Source organism: Lampetra planeri, unplaced genomic scaffold (assembly GCF_965212315.1).
Source record: "Lampetra planeri unplaced genomic scaffold, kcLamPlan1.2.h2 scaffold_1457, whole genome shotgun sequence".
NCBI lineage: Eukaryota > Metazoa > Chordata > Hyperoartia > Petromyzontiformes > Petromyzontidae > Lampetra > Lampetra planeri.
In genome coordinates this window covers 8,118-28,326 of record NW_027614180.1, presented here as the reverse complement: position 1 = coordinate 28,326, position 20,209 = coordinate 8,118, and the positions used below count along the sequence as shown (strand labels likewise).

The following is a 20,209-nucleotide window of genomic DNA, read 5'->3' as shown; positions in this document are numbered from 1 at the left end:
ACGTGTGGTTACTATTTGAGGGAGTTGGTCAGTTCTGGGAGTTTTTTTTTTTTTTTTAAAAGCACTCACACAGGTTTACCTTTAAACACGAGTAAGTGAAGAGAAGCAATATAGAGCTTTTGATGTCTTTTCCAGATATACATGACCACCTAATGACAGTCTAGTAGTCCGTCCAGAGGTCTTTACCTTCCAGATGTTAAGACTGTTGACAGGGCATATATTGATACATTTGTGTGTATCGACTGTCTCTGGTTTGTCCTTGTAGTTTTTAAGTCTGCTGTTCAAGACCTGGATTGTGGCATATTTGGCACAGGTATCTTAATTCTGTTTTCCTTTTCAACCAGTGTGCATGCATTAAAGTGGATCCTGAGATTATGAGTGACAATGTGTGACCTTACCCTTGTCTCAGGCCTGAGGGTATGTTGAGACGTCTCAGCAGACGAGAGCAGAGGTGTCTCGGTGGTTCGGGCGGGGACTGAAGGGGAGGAGGAAGACAGGCAAGGGACCAGGGAGGAAGACATGGGCCAGTGTGTCACCAAGTGTAAGAATCCAACGTCCTCACTCGGCAGCAAGAGTGGAGACAAGGAGAGTGGTTCCAAGTCGCACCACAAGAAAAGTGGCTTCACAGGTGGCACAGGAGCCCAGAAGGAAGAGTCCTCTGCCCCATGTAGCAAGACGACGAGCGAGCTGTCGAATGGCACCAAGGCCTTTGAGGTGACCGTGGAGACCCCTGTCATCCCAGCTGTGATGAGAGAACCACGCAAGGAGGAGTGTCTGGATGGAGAGGGGACTGTCGTTGCTGCTCATTGAGGAGCTGTTCTGCTGCTACAAGGACGAACAGGAGGACGCCATCCTGGAGGAGGGGATGGAGCGCTTCTGCATCGACCTGTGTGTGGACCCAGCGGAGTTCAGAGTGCTCGTTCTTGCCTGGAAGTTTCAAGCTGCCACCATGTGCAAGTTTACAAGGTAAGAGTTTGTTTACTCCTGTGACGAAAATAACACATGCAGTCACCTGGTCGTGTGAGAGACTTTGAATAAAAGTTGTAAACCTGATGCAGGTGCCACTGTGGTCAATTAGAATGTTTTGTTCACCTTGATGTGGGTTTTTCTTTCATAGAATCTACAGGCAGAAATTAACTCATACACATTAACGGAAACTCATTGTTCCTGTTGCTGCTGTTTTAGCTAGGGTCAATGTGCTGCGAATAAAGCAATTTTTATTAAATTATTAAATTATTCAATTATTATTAAACTACCTCATGTAAATACTGGAACCTCCACAAATCTGGATGAAAATGACAAAAAAAAAACCACACTACTCTTTGAAAGATCCGCTCATCAAAGTACAGAATGACTCACTGGACACCGTCCACCAATGTCCCACAATGCAGTGCAGCATTGAGATGATAGCAGTGGAGTGTCCCGGGCAGCAGTGGGTTCTCCTCGGTCACGTCATGATATATGGTTGTCACAGTTGAACGCCTTTCGCCCAGAAGAATGCTGAGCAGTGTGTCTGTAAAAACACAGGTAGTCGTCCGTTTGTTTCTAACAGAGACAAACTGTCAGGAAGGAGGTTCTGCTCTGCACGTCCATTCTGTAGTTTGCTTGAATAGGACTGCTGGGTCACGTGTCACTGACACACACACACACACACACCTTTTTTTTTTTCCCCAAACTCAGCACTTTTCTATTTAGAGACTGTGGACAATACCACACTCTGGTTACCAACATGTTTCATTGTCAGCTGGTGCTCATGGAAGCTTTTTTATGTCACAGCTGACTCCGGAACGCTCATGGGTTCCTGAAAGTTGACAACAGCCATGTTATATTATCATTACGGTAATCCCATTTGCTCTGTTGTGGGAAGCGGGCGAGTCATTACCGCAATAACAGCAACTAAGCTGTGAAGTGCAACTTCTAGCTCCTTCTTCACACCAGGTAGAACCGAGTAACTCTTCTCAGCTTTCAGGAACCATTTTAACGTTTTCTGATAGTCTCAAATAGTCATGTAATTACGGTACATGCCAGCGTGAATGTATCGGCAGCGTTTGGCATTTGGTTCTTGAAAGTTGAGAACAGCCTTTTTCCTGTCATGGCGTTTGTGTCATTGATTTTACATAAAGGATCAAAGGCGCCGACATGAGTGGCAGCCTCTCCAAAGTATCTAACTATCTGCCATTACGGTAATCCCATTTGTTCTGTTGTTGGAAACCAGCGATACTTATTTCAACTGCTACCTTAGAGATTCCCGTGTTGTTCAGGTGCCTCTGGTTTGCGGTCTGGAGTGAAATCTCACTGTGACATGTGTTTTTGTCACCAGGAAAGAGTTTGTCGAGGGCTGTAAGGCCATCCAGGCTGACAGCCTGGATGGCATCTGCTCGCGGTTCCCCTGCATGCTTCTGGAGGCCCAAGGTGAGGAGAACTTTAAGGACCTCTACCGCTTCACCTTCCAGTTTGGGTTGGATGCCGAGGAGGGCCAGCGGTCGCTACAACGGGACATTGCAATCGCCCTGTGGCGTCTGGTTTTCACCCAGGACACCCCCGCAATCTTGGAGCACTGGCTGGACTTCCTGGTGGAGAACCCCTCAGGTATTCGGGGCATCTCAAGGGACACATGGAACATGTTCCTCAACTTCACCCAGGCGATTGGGCCTGACCTCAGCAACTACAGCGAGGGACGAGGCCTGGCCCAGCCTCTTTGACACCTTTGTGGAGTGGGAGCTGGAGCGCAGGAGGAAAGAGGATGAACGGGCACTGACGGCGGAGGAGGACGAAGGGAAGTGCACAGAGACAGAAAGCCCTCCCACCACAGACACATTTGAAACAGAGGGAAGCCGTGGATCACAGACGTGGGGGGGCCACTGATCCGGAAACAGATGTTTGTCAGGAGGGGAAACGGGATGACGTTGAACCCTCGAACGCCGACAGTATCGCTGAGAACGTTGCATACTTTAGTGCCAGAAGTTGAACGGTTCCTGAAAGCTGGGAAGTGTCCGACGGTTTCTCCACCTGGTGTGAAGAAGGAGCTAGAAGCAGAAAACGTCCATTGGTTCCTGAAAGATAACAATAGCCATGTCGCTGTCATTCCGGTCATCCCATTGGCTCTGTGACGGTAACATGGCTGTTGTTGTCCATCACGACCCGATGAACGTTTTCTGCTGGAATCGTTCGACATTTTCTGATAGCGCAAATAGTCAGGTATTTGCAATAATTCAAAGTATGCTAGTGTGAATGTAGCGCCGGTGATACTGTCGGTGTTAAAGGGTTAAGAGAAGACTGGATGAGTATTGATGAGTATTACAGCTGATCATTTCTCTGTTATGGGTGGGATTCTTGCTTTGCAATTTTATGTTTTTGTTTTTTGAAAGGGCTCTAAGAACTGTCATGTTTTAAGCACTTCTATTTAAGTTATTGCCCCCGCTCCCCCCCACCCATGTGTGTTTTTATTGCTTGAATATGTGGTCCGTTTTAACTTCAACCTACGCACCATAATCCAGCACAGTTTGCTCTATAAAGGTTTGAAAGCAGAAAGCCATAACCTTTTTCCCACGTTAATAACTTATAAACCATCTATTCTAATTTGGTAACATTGCTGATCTGTTTTATACAAAGATAGTTATTAATAATAAAAGAAGAAGAAGGGAAATTGTTTCGACCGAACTTGCTCCAGGTCAATGAAATCTCTTGGTTGGACTCGTGTTGTATGCGTTCATCTTGCAGTGCTTTGACGATGAATTGGTTGCACACTCGTATTGCCTTCACCAATGTTGGCCTGCAGTTACATGGCGAAAAGCAATGTACTACAATTCTGTCTCAAGGGCATTTTATCTTTGGAAGTAATACTGTTGACAATTGCTGGTGTGTTTTAATTAGGCAAAGTTGCAGTATCGTTTTAACCCTGTTCCCATGGTAACTGGCCCACCCCGTCCCCCGTGTGAGTGTTAATGAGTGCTCGTGCAGTGAGCAGCTTGTTAAAGCCGTCTGCTGTTCCGTGCACCCGTTTGTTGTCCACCTACTTTCAGGAAGTGGTTGATCACTGCTGACATCTTTTTTTTGTCATCTACATCCCTTGTGTCTTTTTTTTCCCGGGATCACGTTACGCTAAAGATAAGTCAGAATCATTCATGACAGTTACTCTGGGCATCACCCAAAGCTAGAAATTGTTTACCTCTACCTGGGGTTCAAGAAGTGTCAGTCCATACAAAAATGCGTGTGTGAATTTTCACAAATGTTGACTAGTGATGGTTGTAATCGATTGCACAAAAAAAAGCCTATGGCATGCTAGGTCGCTACACTTGCAACACTTTGCAGACATTGATGTCAGTTCCATTAATTTAATTTGTTTTCCAAATTACAGATTGATTTCCTGGCAGTTTTAGGAGTGTTAATCCAGACACTGATATGGGTCCAGTGGTGAGAGGGAGACCGTAACCGGTCTGTTTGGTTTACATCAACGGTTTTATTTCAGACCTCCCCTGTATTCTTTTTATATGAAATGTATTGATTTATAAGAAATAAAAGCAGTGTTGAACTTGTCAAGGTGTTCCCTTCTCCTCTCATTCATCTTCACTGACCTGCAGGTCTCAGTGCTGTTCAATGCGGATGTCAGGACTGCAAGCTGGCATCTGATTGGCTGGGGGGCGGGGCATTGACAGCCTCGACTCTCCATTGGTGGAGCGCTATCTTAGTTACCAACTAACAACACAGGACGCATGAGAAAACATTTGCTAATTTGTAACATAAAGACATTAGGCTGTTTTTTTCCGGGATATTAAGATTCTCTTTGGTGTATTTATCAGAACTGGAGTTTGGGGTGATCGATAATGTAAATGTTAAATCTTTTTTTTATATTCACTGTCCAGAAGCGACGTGAAAACTCGGTCGGTTTGTTGTTAGCTTCGGTGCTAACTGCTAAGATGTGAAGGATGCTTTTGCTAACCCCGTGAGATCATTTGGTAAGTAATTCAAATTAAATTAAATAACCAGTATTTGTTCTGCATATTGGCACAAAGGCGAACGTGGACCAAACTTTGTCGTATTCTTATATCCAGTAATAGCTAGCTTGTTAGCCATGTACCCCGAAAATTCTACAACAAATCTTGCTTCCGGTTGACCGTATCGGAAGTTCTCCTCGGTGAGTTTTTCTTCGCAAACTGTTCAGTTGTGGATGTTATCCTCTGTATTCCTGCGGACATGTATTTGTTCGGTTGAATCGTGGGTGGGGCGTCGTTTTTCCCCCCAAGCTAATTTTGGTTTCAACCTTGGTGTGTTCCCCTGCAGCACGTTAGCAGACAAACGCGGGTTGTAAAGCTGCTTCTGGAGGATGGTCGCCTCTGTCCGTGGGATAAGATGACAAAAGCCTCACGATGGACGCTGGGGTAAGCTCAGATGTTTGCACATCTGCTCCAGCTGCGGGTCGACGCTCAGGTGTCATTTCTCTGTTTGCTTCCTCCTCTCCTCTGCTCTCTGTGCTTTCCCTGTCTTTGACAGATGCTGTTCCCTTTTTGACGTGTAGAATTTGAGTAAGGCTTCTTGTCTTTCTCTTGCATGATGGATCGTGAATTCATGCAGACAACAGATGCTCCTCCAGGAAACGTTTAGAGCTGCAATTTATTGAAGGATGATGAGGATAATCAAATCACAGAGTTGAATAAAAACCCTTTTATCATGTCCAAAAAAATGGGATTTGGACTTCAATTGTGGGTAAATCTGGAAGCGTGCATTCATAAGAGCAGTGAAAAGCACTTGGGCTGTGTTTGAACAGTTAGAACATTTACCACTTACAATCAACATCAGAATCCAAAAATCCAACAAAACTGTGCACAACGTGCTTAAAAAATAAGATTGTTCGTACAAAAAAACCCGATAGAAATACCAAATCTGAAATGTATACAATATAAAAAAGTAACATAGGACAGAATGAAAGAGATTGACAAAAAACAGTGTGATGAGCATCTTAATAACTGCTGCATCGGTGAGGCCGTGAGAAACAAGGCGTTAGCATAAATGTTTGTGATTTGTTCTACGTTGGTTGTAACACGTGACTGTGAACGCCTGGTTGACCAGTCGTTTGGTGTCTGCTGGTGAAATCTGAACAGCTGACTCAGGCTCTTCTGACGCCGCATTCTGTGTGTGTGTGTGTGTTTTGAAGGAGAGAAAGGTGTGCCAACAGAGGAAGCCTCCCTCCTCTGCAGATGACAATCTGGATGAATATTTAAACGCCCTCCAGCGCAAAAACAGGTGAAGCGGGAGAAATTAGTACATGTTACTTTTGACGGAGAAGCTGTTTGTACTTGTGTCCCAGTTCTGAAGTAGTCAGTATTTGCTGAAGTAGTCCTCAGCTGTCTTTGGTCCTCAGGCTCCTTAAACGCCTTCAACTGAAAAACGCCAGAGAGATCGAGTTGGAAAAACTAGAACAGGGTTTTTCCATTTATCTGAACGGAGCCAATGCTGAAGCCATCAGGAAGAGGAACAAGAACCACAAATCCGCCTCCTCAGCTGCTGCGAGGTCTGCACGTACTGCAGGTAGGCTGCTCCTGCAACCAGGGCTAATTACAAACGCACGGCAACACTGAACATCCGACGTAAGTGCTCTGAATATTTTGCCTGAGTAACATCAGGGCAGACATCTTACTTTTTTCAGTCGTCCGTCTGTTCTTACTCGATTTCTTCAGCTCACTTCTAGTCGTCTCCCATTGGTTCCTGATTCACTCATTGTCAACTATTGACACGTGATCACTCCTCTCTCTCTTTTCTTTTCTGTACTCCCTCCCAGTCCTTCCTTCACCTGTGTTCCTGTGAACAGATAAACTGAAGCAGGTTTAGTGAAAATCCTGAGTTTGTTCATCCTGAAATGATGTGAAATTGTGATACGGGTCGCGGTTATTCTGGAGCCGATCCCTGCTGTCAATGGGAGAACGGTCGCTGTGCAGTAGGGAAACATGAGAAGACAGAGAACCATTCACACACACAGTGAAGACTCGAACCAGGGACCTTCTCGCTGTAAGGGGACAGTGCTAACCGCTGCAGCACCGTGTCGCTCAGTTGCGTATTTCTCCACAAACTGACAGAAGCCCTCAGCTATTTTTCAGGCCTCTGCTGCATCCCATAATAAACCGTCAGACAACTGTAGTTGGTTGGTTTGTTGTTTTCTGTTGTTTGGGTTCTTTCCTCTGGTGCTGTGAGGGATCTTTCTGGAATCTGTGGACCGTCTGCTCTGGTTTCAGGGGTCGTTGGTGTGGTTTACATAAAGTTCCACAGCGGGGTAGAGGCAGAGATGTGGGTCGACTCTGTGGACCACTGGGGTCTTCATTCATTCATTCATTTAGTTGTTTGGTTCATGTCACAATGTCTGTTCGTGTAGCTCAGGTTCTGATGTTTCATTTGATTTAATGATGCTCGTCTTCTGGAGTCTCAGATGTTGATACATTCCGATTGCCCTCGTCGCTAAATATTTTTGTGGAGTTCAGTCTTTTTCTCTGCTGAATTCCAAGACACATCATCCTGATGTCGTTGGCTCCATCCCCGTCTCCTAGGGAACCCTCCTACAGCCACCGGTCGCCAGCGTGCGCTGCGTGATCCCGTTCCCCGGCCGGCTGGAATGAACCGTAGTGACAGTCGTAGCCGGCAGCCGTTCTTTGTGTTGTGGACCATCTGCATGTGTAATCCGCTGCACACAGCTCATGTTCCTCTGCTGTGCTGTGACTCATCAACAGATGTCTGCAGAAGCGCCCACCAGCTAACTGAAGATAGCAGTCTGGGGCCGAGTCACAAGCAGAGGAGCCACACCGCGCCAGAAAAGGTGCAGAGGAAAGAATGGATGCTGGTACGGGCTGTCGTTCAGTTTCTAATCACTTTGTGATGAATCAAAAGCACATGAAAAAAAAACAACACAAATCCTGTGAATGTGTTTGTGTGTGTGCAGGGATCTGTCAGAATCCGAACGGTGGAGGGACTGAGCAAGTTATGCCCAGAAAAGCGCTACACTGATGATTTTGAGCCCTATGAAAGTGTAGCCATGGAGGTAGAGTGAAGTCTGTGTGTGGGTGTTGGCTCAGGGGAGGGGCTGGTGTCCGCTGCAGCCGGCTGTAGCATCTCTCCATCTGCTCTCACTCAGAGCTCCAGTGCTCGCTCGCCTCCCAGCCCCTGCTTCCCCACCGACACCTGCAAGATCCTAGGCTCCTTCAGCTCCAGGCCCGAGACCCAAGGAGGTGACGCACACCAGGAGCACAACGAGAAGGTGCTTCTCAGCCTGGAGGAAGTGAAGGTGAGCGCTGCTCAGTCCACAGACGGCACCGCAAAAATTTAAAATCTTACAGGGAATGATTGTCTTATCTCGAATCAAAGCGTGGAAATTGTAGTTATAAAAGCTCTTTACACTGCAAATGAGACACATCCCCTTCAATTTTCACTGGTTTCAAGAAAAGTTTCGCTTAAAAAATTGGGGAAAATGCGAGTGGAACAAGTGTTTTTTCATTTTCCAAGCAAACTGGCAGATTTATCTATTTGTAATAGTGAAAATGTGGCTGAAACAAGTGAAAATTGTTACGTTTTCATGTGATATGTCTCATTTTAGTTGACTAGAACTGCGACATTTTGATGGTAAATAAGACAAATACTCTCAGTGAGATTTAGAGTTCTCTGGTGTGTGTCCACTCGGTCAATGAACGATCAGGGCTTCACATCTCAAGGTGGAGCTTTTGTCCGACAGGTTTTGCGTCAGAGCCTGGAGGGTCAGCATGCGGCACGGCAACCGCGACTCGGCGGGGAGGAGTCTGATGAGGAGTGGGTGGAGGAGCAGATCGAGAGGGTGGACAGCACGGAGAGTCTGGACGAGCTGGGGCTGCCACTCTCTTCCTCCAAGTCCTCGTCCATCTCTCAGCCCCGTAGCTCCCATCGCCGCTTCGACTCCAACCTCATCGTTCTGGACTTTGGACCTGCGCCGAAAAGTGAGCGTGCTCAGAACCCGTTGTTACACGTCGATTCATCCAGTGAGTCGATTCATCACGTCGATTCATCACGAGTTCTCGCTGCATTTGAACTACGGTAGATGCATCTATTAATAACATTCATCATCTATTAATAGACTCCTTTGGTCTGTGTCGGCCTTATTCCAGGTCACAAGGTTGAACGTTCTCTGTGTGCAAAGAGGAAAAACGGCACTGACCCTTTCACACCCACCAACCCCGTTCTGGTGAAGAGCAAGACGTTAGATCGGCCTCCGTCCAGCTGGGACAGTCAGAGTAAACGGCTCCGTTGTCCTGCTCCTGCAGAGGCTGTGAAGCTTGGTGCCTCTGTGTGTTTAAGGACTTTTTTTGCTCCAGGGTCAAGGTGTCGGTGGGAGAAAACTGGCAGGAGGTTCTCTGCTGAGGAGCGCCCCCCACAGGAGATGGTGGGCAACGAGAGGGAAAACCACAGAGTGCCGAGCGTGGAGTTCTTCAGCCGCAGCCAGGTCCGCCAGCCACACCCCCTCCGCCTCGACTCTCTGTTCTTGATTCGTCTCTGACTTCCCCTCGACTTTGTGCAGGACAAGGGGCAGCACACAAACCGGGTCCGGCATCCCAGCAGCACCCACAAGGACCAGAACAGCATCACGGTGGCCATGCAGAGAATCACGCTGATGGGCTCCAGGTAGGGATGCACCGCATGTCGAGTCCAGACCAAAGGTTCCAGGAGCAGTTGGCAGTCTGAACAGTCCAATGTTTAAGAGACGGTGGGCTACAAACATTCCAGCTTTTGGACGAGGGGGGCGCTGGGTAAATCTGTGTCTTCACAACATTAGCTTGAAGACAAACACCAGAGCGCATGTTTTGGGAATTCACAGTTGAGTTTGTTGTGGTGTTTCGCTTTACGGCATGACGCAATGCACCCGTTGCCGTGGAAACAACTGTAGATCATGGGATGGACGTAGTTGGAAGTTGCTGCTCTTGGTATCTCTGGTCTGAAATAGACTTTATTTCTATTTTCACCAACGCGCTCCCTGCGTGCGAGCGTTGTCAGCTGAGCTTTTCCTCCGTCTGCTCAGGGAGCGACAGAAACTGCTCAAAGTCCTGGGGGAACTCGAAGCTGGACCCGCGGACCAGAGCAAACAGCTGGTGAGTCCTCCGTCAGTCGTCCTCGTCCCGCTGCATCTGACGCAGACGGGGCTGACGGTGCGTTTGTGGTCGCAGAGGAGGCCGCCGTCGTCGGAAGTCACCCCGGCTTTGTACGTCACCATGGAGATTGTGTCCAACTGGGGGAGCGCCCTGCAGGTCGGGCTGACGGAGATGCAGTTCTTCAGCCTCCGAAACAAGAAGCTGTACGTGTCACCTCACGACATCGACATCAGGAACACCGACTTCCCTGGGAATCTCGGGGCGCTTGTCGACGGCAAGGTGAAGGTGGGTGTGTGCCGCCGTCCGGCCGGGCCGTTCACGTCGGGAGCTGCACTGACACATGCAGACCGTTTGCCTCGACAGACCACCAAAGAGCGCCACATGTGGACCTGTCCCTTCCACCCGCCCATCCAGCTTGTACTTCATCATCAGGAACACGGAGTGCTGTGCAGACTTTGGAATATCCTGCATCAAAATCTGGAATTACAACAGAGGCCCCAATGTTGGTATTTCACTTCACATCACATCAGTGAAAACTCAAAAGTCTTACCAAGAACGTTTCTTATTTCTGGTCCCGGTATTTGTACAGCACAAAGTCATTAAAAAGTCTTTTTACATTTAAAGTAAGACTCATCACCTGGTTTTTAGACAACAAAAACAAAGATTTGTCCTTGAAATAATCAGAAAAATCTGTTTTTTTAAAGTGAAAATTTACTTGAACAATTTGAAGAACACTTTATTTTTTTGATAACATGTCTGATTTTAAGTCTAAAGAGATTCCTTGTAACTAGAAATTAGACACTTTGAGTAGAAATAAGAGCTTTTCGTCATTGAGAATCAGAATCTTTGCAGTGAACATCGTTGGGTTTTGTGCCTTGTCTCAGGGCCGCCGATTATTCATGAGCAGCGTTGAGCTCCTAAATCCCACAGTTAGCTGTGGCGGTGGTGGTGGTTGTCGGCAGGCAGTGGCCGTCTGAGCTGCCAGTCAGTGTGTCTGAATGTGGAGCAGAGAGAGATTAGCCCCCGGAGGATTAGCGTAGCTGTGGGCCTCTGCCGTTCATGGACAAACCCTCTGAGGCTTCGCCGTCTGTGCTGCCTCAGTGATGAGCAGTCACCCGCTGTGGTGACTGGACGGCGGCGATGGACCTGTGAGGTAAGGAGACCGAGGCTCTCTGCTCCAGGGCAGCACTCAGAGGAGGTCCGTTCAGCAGTGGCTGAGGAGAATTTGCCAGCTTCTTCACTTTATGTTTTGTTCTTAATGCTCCTAAGCCTCTTAGCCCGTCTCTTTGTTTGGAGTACTGCAGTCTCTCTCTCCCTCTCTGAAAAGTGTCTTTCAATTTAACCTTTTTTTGATTTCTTGCCGCCTCACAATTTAGAATATTGTTTTCCATTTTACAGCCTGTCCACTGAACTACAGAACAGACTTTGACTTTTAAAACAAAGCAGCTAAATCCAACTCAGCAGAAGAGAAAACTAGGATGTCAGTTGATCTGTGAATGAAACTGAACATTTGTCCCGTATGTTTCCCCTCCGTCATCCCACACACACTTCAAATTAGTCATTAGATCAAACACACTGTAAATATTTGTCTCCTAGACAAGAAATATCTTTACACTTAAAATAAAATACTTAAAGACATCACCTGAAAAAGTAGTTCGTTTTTGATTCAAGTGGAAAATGTCTAAAAACCAGCTACTTTTTCAGCTGATGTCTTATTTTTAGTGTGAAGTGAGGTCTTTGGACACACATGAGACATTTGGATTAGAACCAGATCAGATGTTGTGATTTTGCAGTGTGGGTGTGTAGGGGTTCACTCCCTGTTGTATAGAAATGTGTGTTTCCTTTGTCAGGAGCTGGACGTTGGTGCGCGCCGTGTGAAGCTGTACCTCAACAGGACGCTGGTGTTTGAGGGCGAGCTGGAGAGGGGCTCGGGCAACCAGGTGTTTGACTACAGCACCACGGTGGACCTGCAGGACTTCCACGCCGCAGACTCCCTGTTCTCCAGCCCCGTAGCCTCCGGACACTGTCTGCGGGGCGCCAGCCCCCAGCGGTACGATGAGAGGAAAGGCTGGGAGCACCACTGCAGTCCACCTCTTCACACATCAGACCCGACGGGCCAGAACATGACGGACATGCAGGAGAACCTGCTTCCCCCTCTTCCCCCGATCGCTCCCTCCCCACTAGCCCCTGCGTCGTCGTCCCGTTGCTCCTCAAGAAGCTCAGAAGAACGCCGGTCTGTCAGGCAGCAGGCGGAGCAGACGGAGCCCATGGAGCAGACAGTCACCATGCAGCCGTCTTCCTCTCGAGTGGCCCCCCAGTGGCTGCAGCCCCTGAGCAGAGGAGCTCCGGAGGGCTGCGACGCCAGCAGGGAGACGCCGCGCTGGCTGGTGCCTCAGCAGCAGTCCTCCTCCTCCTCCTCAATGCTCCCGGAGCTCTCGTGCAACCCGGGCCGGGTGTGCAGCACCGGGGAGAGGACGGTCAACGGGGGGCAGTGGAACGCCGACTGCCTGAACCTGAGCTGCGACCTGCTGGAGGAGCTCCGAGAGCAGAAGCTCGACCGGCCCATCAGCGGACGCAGGAGCGTGTTCCGGAAGACGCCGGTGAACGGCCAACAGACAGAGGAACAGCACGTCAGAGGGACGGCGCTGGCACACAGAGGTAGGGGGGGTGGTTTCAGCCCCTGGTCATGATGAGTGATTGTTTTGACTATTAAGAGACAATCAGTGGATGTATTACAGGAGATCAATGGAGGGAGTAGTTTATAGTTCAGTTGATATTGTTTCTATTGTTGCTGTCATGTGTTATGTCGAGTTCCTTGTGCTTCCACTGACCTTTGAAAGACCTTTAAGGCCACGCCCACACAGACAAGAGACACTGGAGACGATTCCCTGTGGATGGAAAAGGTTTTTCAACCGATTCTGCTCCCAGTCTCCCTCCATTCTCGGATCATCTCCACTTACAGTCAACTTTGTGTTGATTTGTGTTGTATTTATTTGTAACCTCGGCACCATGATGATATGAACTTACTTTACTTACTTTTCCCATAAGTTGTGCAATAATAGAATATATTTTTTATATTTCAGAATCAGAACATTGAACACACTGACCTCCTCCAAACCACCATGACCGACATAAACACACAACCAACAGTTGGAATGAGTGTGATAAATGATATGATAAGTACATGTTCACTCCTGATATGTGTGTTTGTGTGTGTGTGTGTGTGTGTGTTCTGCAGAGGAGTCTCTGTCTGTGGTAACCAGCGGTCGGAGGCCGAGCGGCTCCAGAACCCGGCTCCACAGTCAGCAGGATGACACGCTCAGGGAGTCATGGGACTCCCTCACCAAGTTCAACCAGTGCCAACGTGGACGTATCTCCAACATGGGCTTCGAGGGCGACATCTTTGACGAGTTCCTGCAGCGCCACGGCCGCTGCGACCCCATGGTCCCACTCGGTGCCGCCGTCAACCCCCGGAGCCCGCTGTCCTTGGCTCCGGCTCCGGTTGTGGCGTGTAACGACGACGCTGACGACGATCCGTCCATGGAGCGGGAGGAGGAGTTTGAGATCCCAGTGCTCCCCCAGGGCCAGCGACTAGTGGTCAACATCCTGTCCACCTGGGGCGACCGCCACTACGTGGGCCTCAACGGTCTGGAGGTGTTCAGCTCCAGTGGAGAACCCGTCCACCCGAATCGCATCCGCGCCGACCCCCCAGACATCAACGTCCTCCCCGCGTACGGCAAAGACCCACGCGTGGTCACCAACCTGATCGACGGCGTGAACCGCACACAGGACGACATGCACCTCTGGCTCGCCCCCTTCACTCCGGGGCGCCGCCACACCGTCTTCCTGGACTTGGGAGCTCCCTACAGAGTGGCCATGATCCGTGTGTGGAACTACAACAAGTCGCGCATCCACTCCTTCCGAGGGGCAAAGGAGGTGGAGATGCTGCTGGATGGAAGGTGCATCTTCAGGGGCGAGATCGCCAAGGCCTCTGGGACGCTGTCTGGAGGTGTGTGGAGGTAGCGCCGTCGGAAACGACGCTTTGAGTGCGTCGTCGAGTCTCAGCAGCTGTTGTCTGTGCTTCCAGGAATGGATCAGTTCGGGGACACGATTCTGTTCACCACTGAAGATGACATCCTGGAGGCAATGTCGCATCACGACGAAACCTTCCTCAGTGAGTGTGACGGACCAGAGAACATGGTGTGTGGGGAGGAGCTGCAGAGGCCGCGCACCGCCGACGGAGAAGGAGAGGAAAGACCCTTCACTCAGGCTGGCTTCCGAGAGGAAGACCTCACTGTGAGTGCAGCTTTACTGAAACTCAGCTCCACATGGTTTGGTTTCAGACACAGGGTTTTCCCTGCCGCTGCTCAGTTTGAGCGTCGCCGCGTCCAGCTGTTGGTGAACGTTCTCACCAGACCCACAGACGTCTGTTCCTCACCGACGGACCGCGGCATGTTTAGAACATCAGCTGTTCAATGAGCAGGAGGTGAGGAGATAGAACTGTGTACCGTGTGACGGCCAATCGGAGGCCGGCAGTCTGTAGACGTCCGGACCCAACCAAAGAATCGAGGTGCCGTGTCTGTCAGTGTCGGTCAGTTCTAGAAGTTCCAGAGGATTCTACCTGTTCAATCTGATGATGGTTGAGACCGACGCTAACGTTCTGACCGATCAGCTGGTGACGTGTACCCACAGGGGGCGTGTCTGTGGTGTCGTGTGGAGCTACAAACTGTTGGACGGAATGCTTTAGAAGAAACCGTGTCTCCATGCCGTTAGCTTGAAATGCTATGCTACATGCTATGCTAAGACAACTACACAGAGAACGTCCAGAGGTCGTGTTGTTGAAAGTCTCAAGTAAGAGGAGTTGGGTTTGTTGCTGTTCTGCTTTACGGCACGTCACACTGCACCCGTTGCCGTGGAAACGACAGTAGTTCCCGTGAGGTCTCAGTGAGCGGTCACGGCTCGGGGGCTTCAGTGTGAACTGGACTGTGGCCGGGACGTTCAGTTGCCAGCGGATGTCCGTAGCTGCACGTTGGATCTTGTTGCTGGGGAGTCTTTGGTCCTGACTTTATCAGCTCAGCTCCATGGAACCTCGCTGCAGGAGGAACCAGCAGCAGCTACCAGTGGAGTGGTGCTGGAACTGTCATGGAAACTGTGTGATTCACTGACATGATTGAAACACTTGTTCTTGTAGCTGAAGCTTCACGTCAGCCCCGCTGTGAGTCAGTCAGACGAGAGCATGGAGCACGTTCCCGGCATGTTCACAGGAAAGTGTGAGTACCGGCCGCGAGCAGCTTCCAGCCTGATGCTCTGAATACGTCAGGGGCTCTGACGTTCTCTTCCGTCCGTCCAGGCCTCCGGCTGGAGCTGCTGCTGACCTGGGGGGACTCTCACTACATGGGTCTGACGGGGCTGGAGGTGGTGGGGAAGGATGGAGAGAGTTTACCACTGGATCTCAGCATCATGGCCGCCTCACCCAGGGACCTCAACGACCTGCCAGAGTTCGGACGTGACGTGCGCACGCTGGATAAGTACGTGTCACACCCTTGAAGGACGCTGAGTGTCCTGTCTGGAGCCCGGTTCAGTGTCTTGTCCTTCTCCAGACTCATCGATGGCCACAACATCACCACCGATGACCAGCACATGTGGCTGATCCCCTTCTGCTACGGAGAGCCCCACACCCTGAACGTCACCTTCAGCAAGGCCCAGACCGTCGCTGGGCTCCGCATCTGGAACTACAACAAGTCCGCTGAGGATTCCTACCGAGGGGTGAGACACAGACACGGCTCCTGATCAGACCCGTCCAGATGTTTGACACACCAGATCTATGACTCGTGCTCATTTTGAAAGATTTTACAAAACAAATCTGAGAAGAAATCAAAATAAAGTCAAATTGTTACTTTCATCTGTCAATAAACAAAGCAGATTGCTTCAGTTTGTCAATATTCATTCCATGAACTATTCCAAGTCTGTCATACAAACATACTACATTCTTTAAATATATGAAGGTTGTCGTATGTATAAATGAGTTTCCAAATCTGACACAAGTGTCACTCGGTTCCTCTAGCTGATGTGAAGACGTGTATCAGTTCCTCAAAGTTGCACTTCACAGACAAGTAGGTGTCATTACGGTAATGACTCACTGGCTCCTGGCAACAGAGCGAATGGGATTACCGTAATGACAGCAACATGGCTGTTGTCAACTTCCAGGAACGGATGGACTCCTCCTAGCTCCTCCTAGCTCCTCCTAGGAACCGTGCGTGAGGCCATACCGTCTTCACGTTGTCCCGTGTCCTCTGTCCAATCAGGTGAAGGTGATCCACGCGTTCATGGACGATGTCGCCATCTCCCCGGCGGATGGGTTCCTGATCAGGAAGGGACCGGGCAACTGTCACTTTGACTTCGCCCAAGAGATCCTCTTTGTGGACTTCGTGCAGACGTCCACCAACAACATGAGAGCGACGGACGGCTCCAGCAGGTCGGACCAACCCCAGCGGGCTGCTTCTCTCCCCTCTGTTAACACACTTCGTATCCTCTGCGCTACATTGGTGCTAGTATAGTTTGGAGTACCGTAATTACATAACAATAACAAACAATAATCCTGTTCTGGCAAGTCATCGCCGTAATGACAGCGACTTGGCTGTAAAGAGCAACTTCTCAACCTTCAAGAACCATTTGATGTTTTCGAATAGCACAAATAGTCATGTAATTACGGTACTCCAGAGTATGCTAGCGTGAACGTGTCAGTGACACGGTCAGTGTTTGATGGGTTGAATGAGCATCTGCTGATTAGACATGCGTTTCCATTCCAGAGGAAGCTTTGAGAAGGCGGAACAGGCCAGCATGGACTACGAAGCCCCCCTCATGCCTTGTGGATGTATCCTCCACTCATCTGTTTGGTTTGAAGACGACATCCGGTTGGTTGAAGACAAAAACCAGCAGGAACCAGTCTGTTCTAAATATGGCACATGATTCATCTGATGTAAAAATAGCAGCGGATTAATTCCCTGCCGGCAGAGGAACGTGATGGAACAAGAATCCGGCTGAAGGTTCCACCCTGCGTCACATCCACAGTCACCTCAGCTTGGTGTCCTTGACCTTGTCCTGTCAGTCATCTTTCAGCTGCAGCTGCTGACGACGTGGGGCGACCCGTACTACATCGGCCTCAACGGACTGGAGTTCTATGACCAGAACCACCAGAGGATCAGCCTCAGTGACAACAGTATCCTTGTTCGCGTGCTGTCTGCTGGGACATACGCACTCGGTGTCAGAGAGAGTCACGTCCACACGGAGACGGAACCGTTTTTAAAAAACGCTCTCCTTCCATATGGAATCGTCTCCAAATGTGCATGCGCCCACAGCCTGTAGGTGGAGCTGTAACACTGACATAGAAATACACCATAGAATCTGAATGAACCGATAGGAGACAAAGAGACACGTCACATCCAACACGGTCAGACGCCATTGTTGTTGTTGTTGTTAGCCTGTTAGCATAAGGCTAAGAGATAGAGCTATGACGTCATCGTGAACTGGTCTCCATGGAGACCAAAGGTCCAAGGAGAGAAAAATAGTGATTGACCTGAACTGGTCTCCGTGACGACAGGGCCTTAGACTGAGTGGAACACGCTGTTGAACTCAGGTTGAAATCATGTCTCTGAGGCAGCCGACAACAGAGGACCAGAGAAAACGTCAGAAACCTGCTCCTCAGCATTGTCTCCACCAGATATCGCTGCTTTCCCAGACAGTGTCAATGTCCTGGACAACGTGAGTGGTGACGTGAGGACGCCAAACAAATTAATAGACGGAGTCAACAGCACCCACGATGGACGACACATGTGGCTGGCCCCGGTGCTCCCTGGACTGGTGAGGGGGAGGAGGGAGGAATTGATGGATGGATCTGGACAAACACTGGGCACGTTCAGTAGCTGAACAGCTCTGACTGAGCAGTCCCACAGCTGGTCTGTCTCCATAGCAACCCCCAAATCACACTTCAGTGACTTGTTGTGTTCAATTCGAAACTGTTGTAATGGCGATGAACGGCCTGTGTCCAGGACAGAGTTAACCCTTTGACATGCTATCCCCAGAGCTACGTTAGCACTAGCACCCTCTGGAGGACCCTAATGACTTGAATATTTGTGCCAACAGAGAACGTCCGTCTGCTCTTGAAAGCTGAGAACTGTGAATGAGTTGCTGTCATTACGGTAATCCCATTCTCTGTGTTGCTGGCAACCGGTGAGTCATTACCGTAATGACTACAATTCGACTGTGAAGTGCAACGTAACGATTCAAGTTTCAAGACTGACTGGACTGAACGTGGAAAAAAATTGTATTGCCACTGGCTCCATCAAATAAATGAAACAAGACTGTTGGAACCTCCAAAACATGTCTATAAACTGATAGCTACGGTAACAATACGATCAATACGGTTCAGACTAGCAGGTTTGTGTGTGAAGTGACGTAGCAGGTCTCAGCTTTCAGGAACAGTCCTGTCATTACGGTACTCGACGCGAACGTGAACATAGCGTCAGTGACCGTCAGTGACCGTCAGTGACCGTCAGTGACCTGTGAGTCTTTGCAGGTGAACCGTGTGTACGTCATCTTCGACCATCCCGGTGACGGTGTCCATGATCAAACTGTGGAACTACGCCAAGACGCCGCACAGAGGAGTCAAGGAGTTTGGGGTGTGTGTGTGTGTGTGTGTGTGTGTGTGTGTGTGTGTGTGTGTGTGTGTGTGTGTGTGTGTGTGTGTGTGTGTGTGTGTGTGTGTGTGTGTGTGTGTGTGTGTGTGTGTGTGTGTGTGTGTGTGTGTGTGTGTGTGTGTGTGTGTGTGTGTGTGTGTGTGTGTGTGTGTGTGTGTGTGTGTGTGTGATCACGTCAGCTGAGCGTGTCGTCCGTCCTCAGCTGCTGGTGGACGACCTGCTGGTCTACAACGGCGTCCTGCACAGCGTCAGCGGCGCCGCTCGGGGCATCCTGCCGACCTGTGACCCCGTGGTGCCCTACCACACCATCCTCTTCACTGACGACACCGGCTCCTCCACCACCAACGCCACACGGTCGTCAGGTGAGGCTGCAGCCCCGAGGGAACCGGTGGCTCGATCCCTGCCACCGCTGAACGTCAGCGCCTCCATGTGTTCATTCCTGGTACTGACGATACACTGGTGCTGGTAAACTTTGGAGTACCGTAATTACAGAACTGGACTACAGAACACGAGGAACGGTTCCTGAAAGTGTCACTCGGACCTGTCCTTCAGAAGGAGTGTTTGATGTTTGTTTGGACCCAAAACAACTGCTTGTTTACTTATTTACACATTTAGTCCAGTTCACCAAAGGTCCAACCCCACTGTCAGCGGTCTGAACATTCTAGAAGTTCCAGAGGATTCTACCTGTTCAGTCTGATGATGGTTCAGACGGTTGCTAACGTTCTGACGGATCCCCACGGGGGGAGGGGGCGTGTCTGTGTCTGGGTGACATATCCGGCTACAAACAGGCTAACTGGAATGGAATCAGCTTCTAGAAGCAGCCGTCAGACGGGTTCTCAGCTGTGTGTGTGTGTGTGTGTGTGTGTGTGTGTGTTCCAGTAACTACGTGGAGGACCAGGATGTGAAGATGACCAATGAGAATCAGATCATCCACCAGAGCAAGAAGCAGCAGCAGCAGCAGCCGGCAGACCCAGGTACGTCCACTCCCCCCACACCCCCACCCCCCCATGATGTCACGGCTCTTCTCTGTCAACAGGAACTTTTCAATCTTCCTCTTCGCAGCTCTTAGACCCAAAACCTGCATGACAGAGGGAGGGAAACCAGGAAAGAGACGATACTGACGGGGGACCACTTGTCTCCACCCGAGTGGCTCCCACTGATGACTTGATCAAACGCGCCCTCTCGTCGGCCTGTCACAGGCAGCCTGACGAGGATCGGACGGGTCACGGCGCTGTGAGGGCTCTTAGGTTCACGTGCAGGACTCCACTTTATGGTTGGATGACTGACACCCACGCACACGCTGCCGTCCCAGTGGCAGTGTGACCCTGCAGGGGCGCTCTGTCGGCCCCGTTGTGCCTCGTACGACATCCGTGCTGCATCTTTCAAATGCCACCAGACACGGCGTCCAACACGTGTTTG

General features: G+C 49.8%; 2 protein-coding genes across 2 annotated transcripts; both read left to right on the top strand.

Moving 5' to 3' along the window:
• The first annotated feature begins 519 nt into the window (after positions 1–519).
• LOC144739378 (DCN1-like protein 3) lies at positions 520–2,865 on the top strand. Its single transcript, XM_078622338.1, is given in 4 exon segments — positions 520–786; positions 788–966; positions 2,321–2,675; positions 2,677–2,865. Coding segments are annotated over 4 exon segments (990 nt in total).
• Positions 2,866–5,366: 2,501 nt separating this feature from the next.
• LOC144739377 (katanin-interacting protein-like) lies at positions 5,367–19,911 on the top strand. The gene is given in 28 exon segments (XM_078622337.1): positions 5,367–5,378; positions 6,152–6,240; positions 6,359–6,525; positions 7,716–7,825; positions 7,925–8,023; positions 8,117–8,266; positions 8,711–8,948; positions 9,117–9,242; positions 9,324–9,451; positions 9,527–9,630; positions 10,025–10,379; positions 10,458–10,508; positions 10,510–10,596; positions 11,945–12,752; positions 13,333–14,103; positions 14,182–14,390; positions 15,286–15,364; positions 15,445–15,622; positions 15,695–15,860; positions 16,400–16,569; positions 16,904–16,968; positions 17,203–17,313; positions 17,815–17,954; positions 18,670–18,699; positions 18,701–18,772; positions 18,993–19,144; positions 19,670–19,764; positions 19,853–19,911. Coding segments are annotated over 28 exon segments (4,821 nt in total).
• The last annotated feature ends 298 nt before the right edge of the window (positions 19,912–20,209 follow it).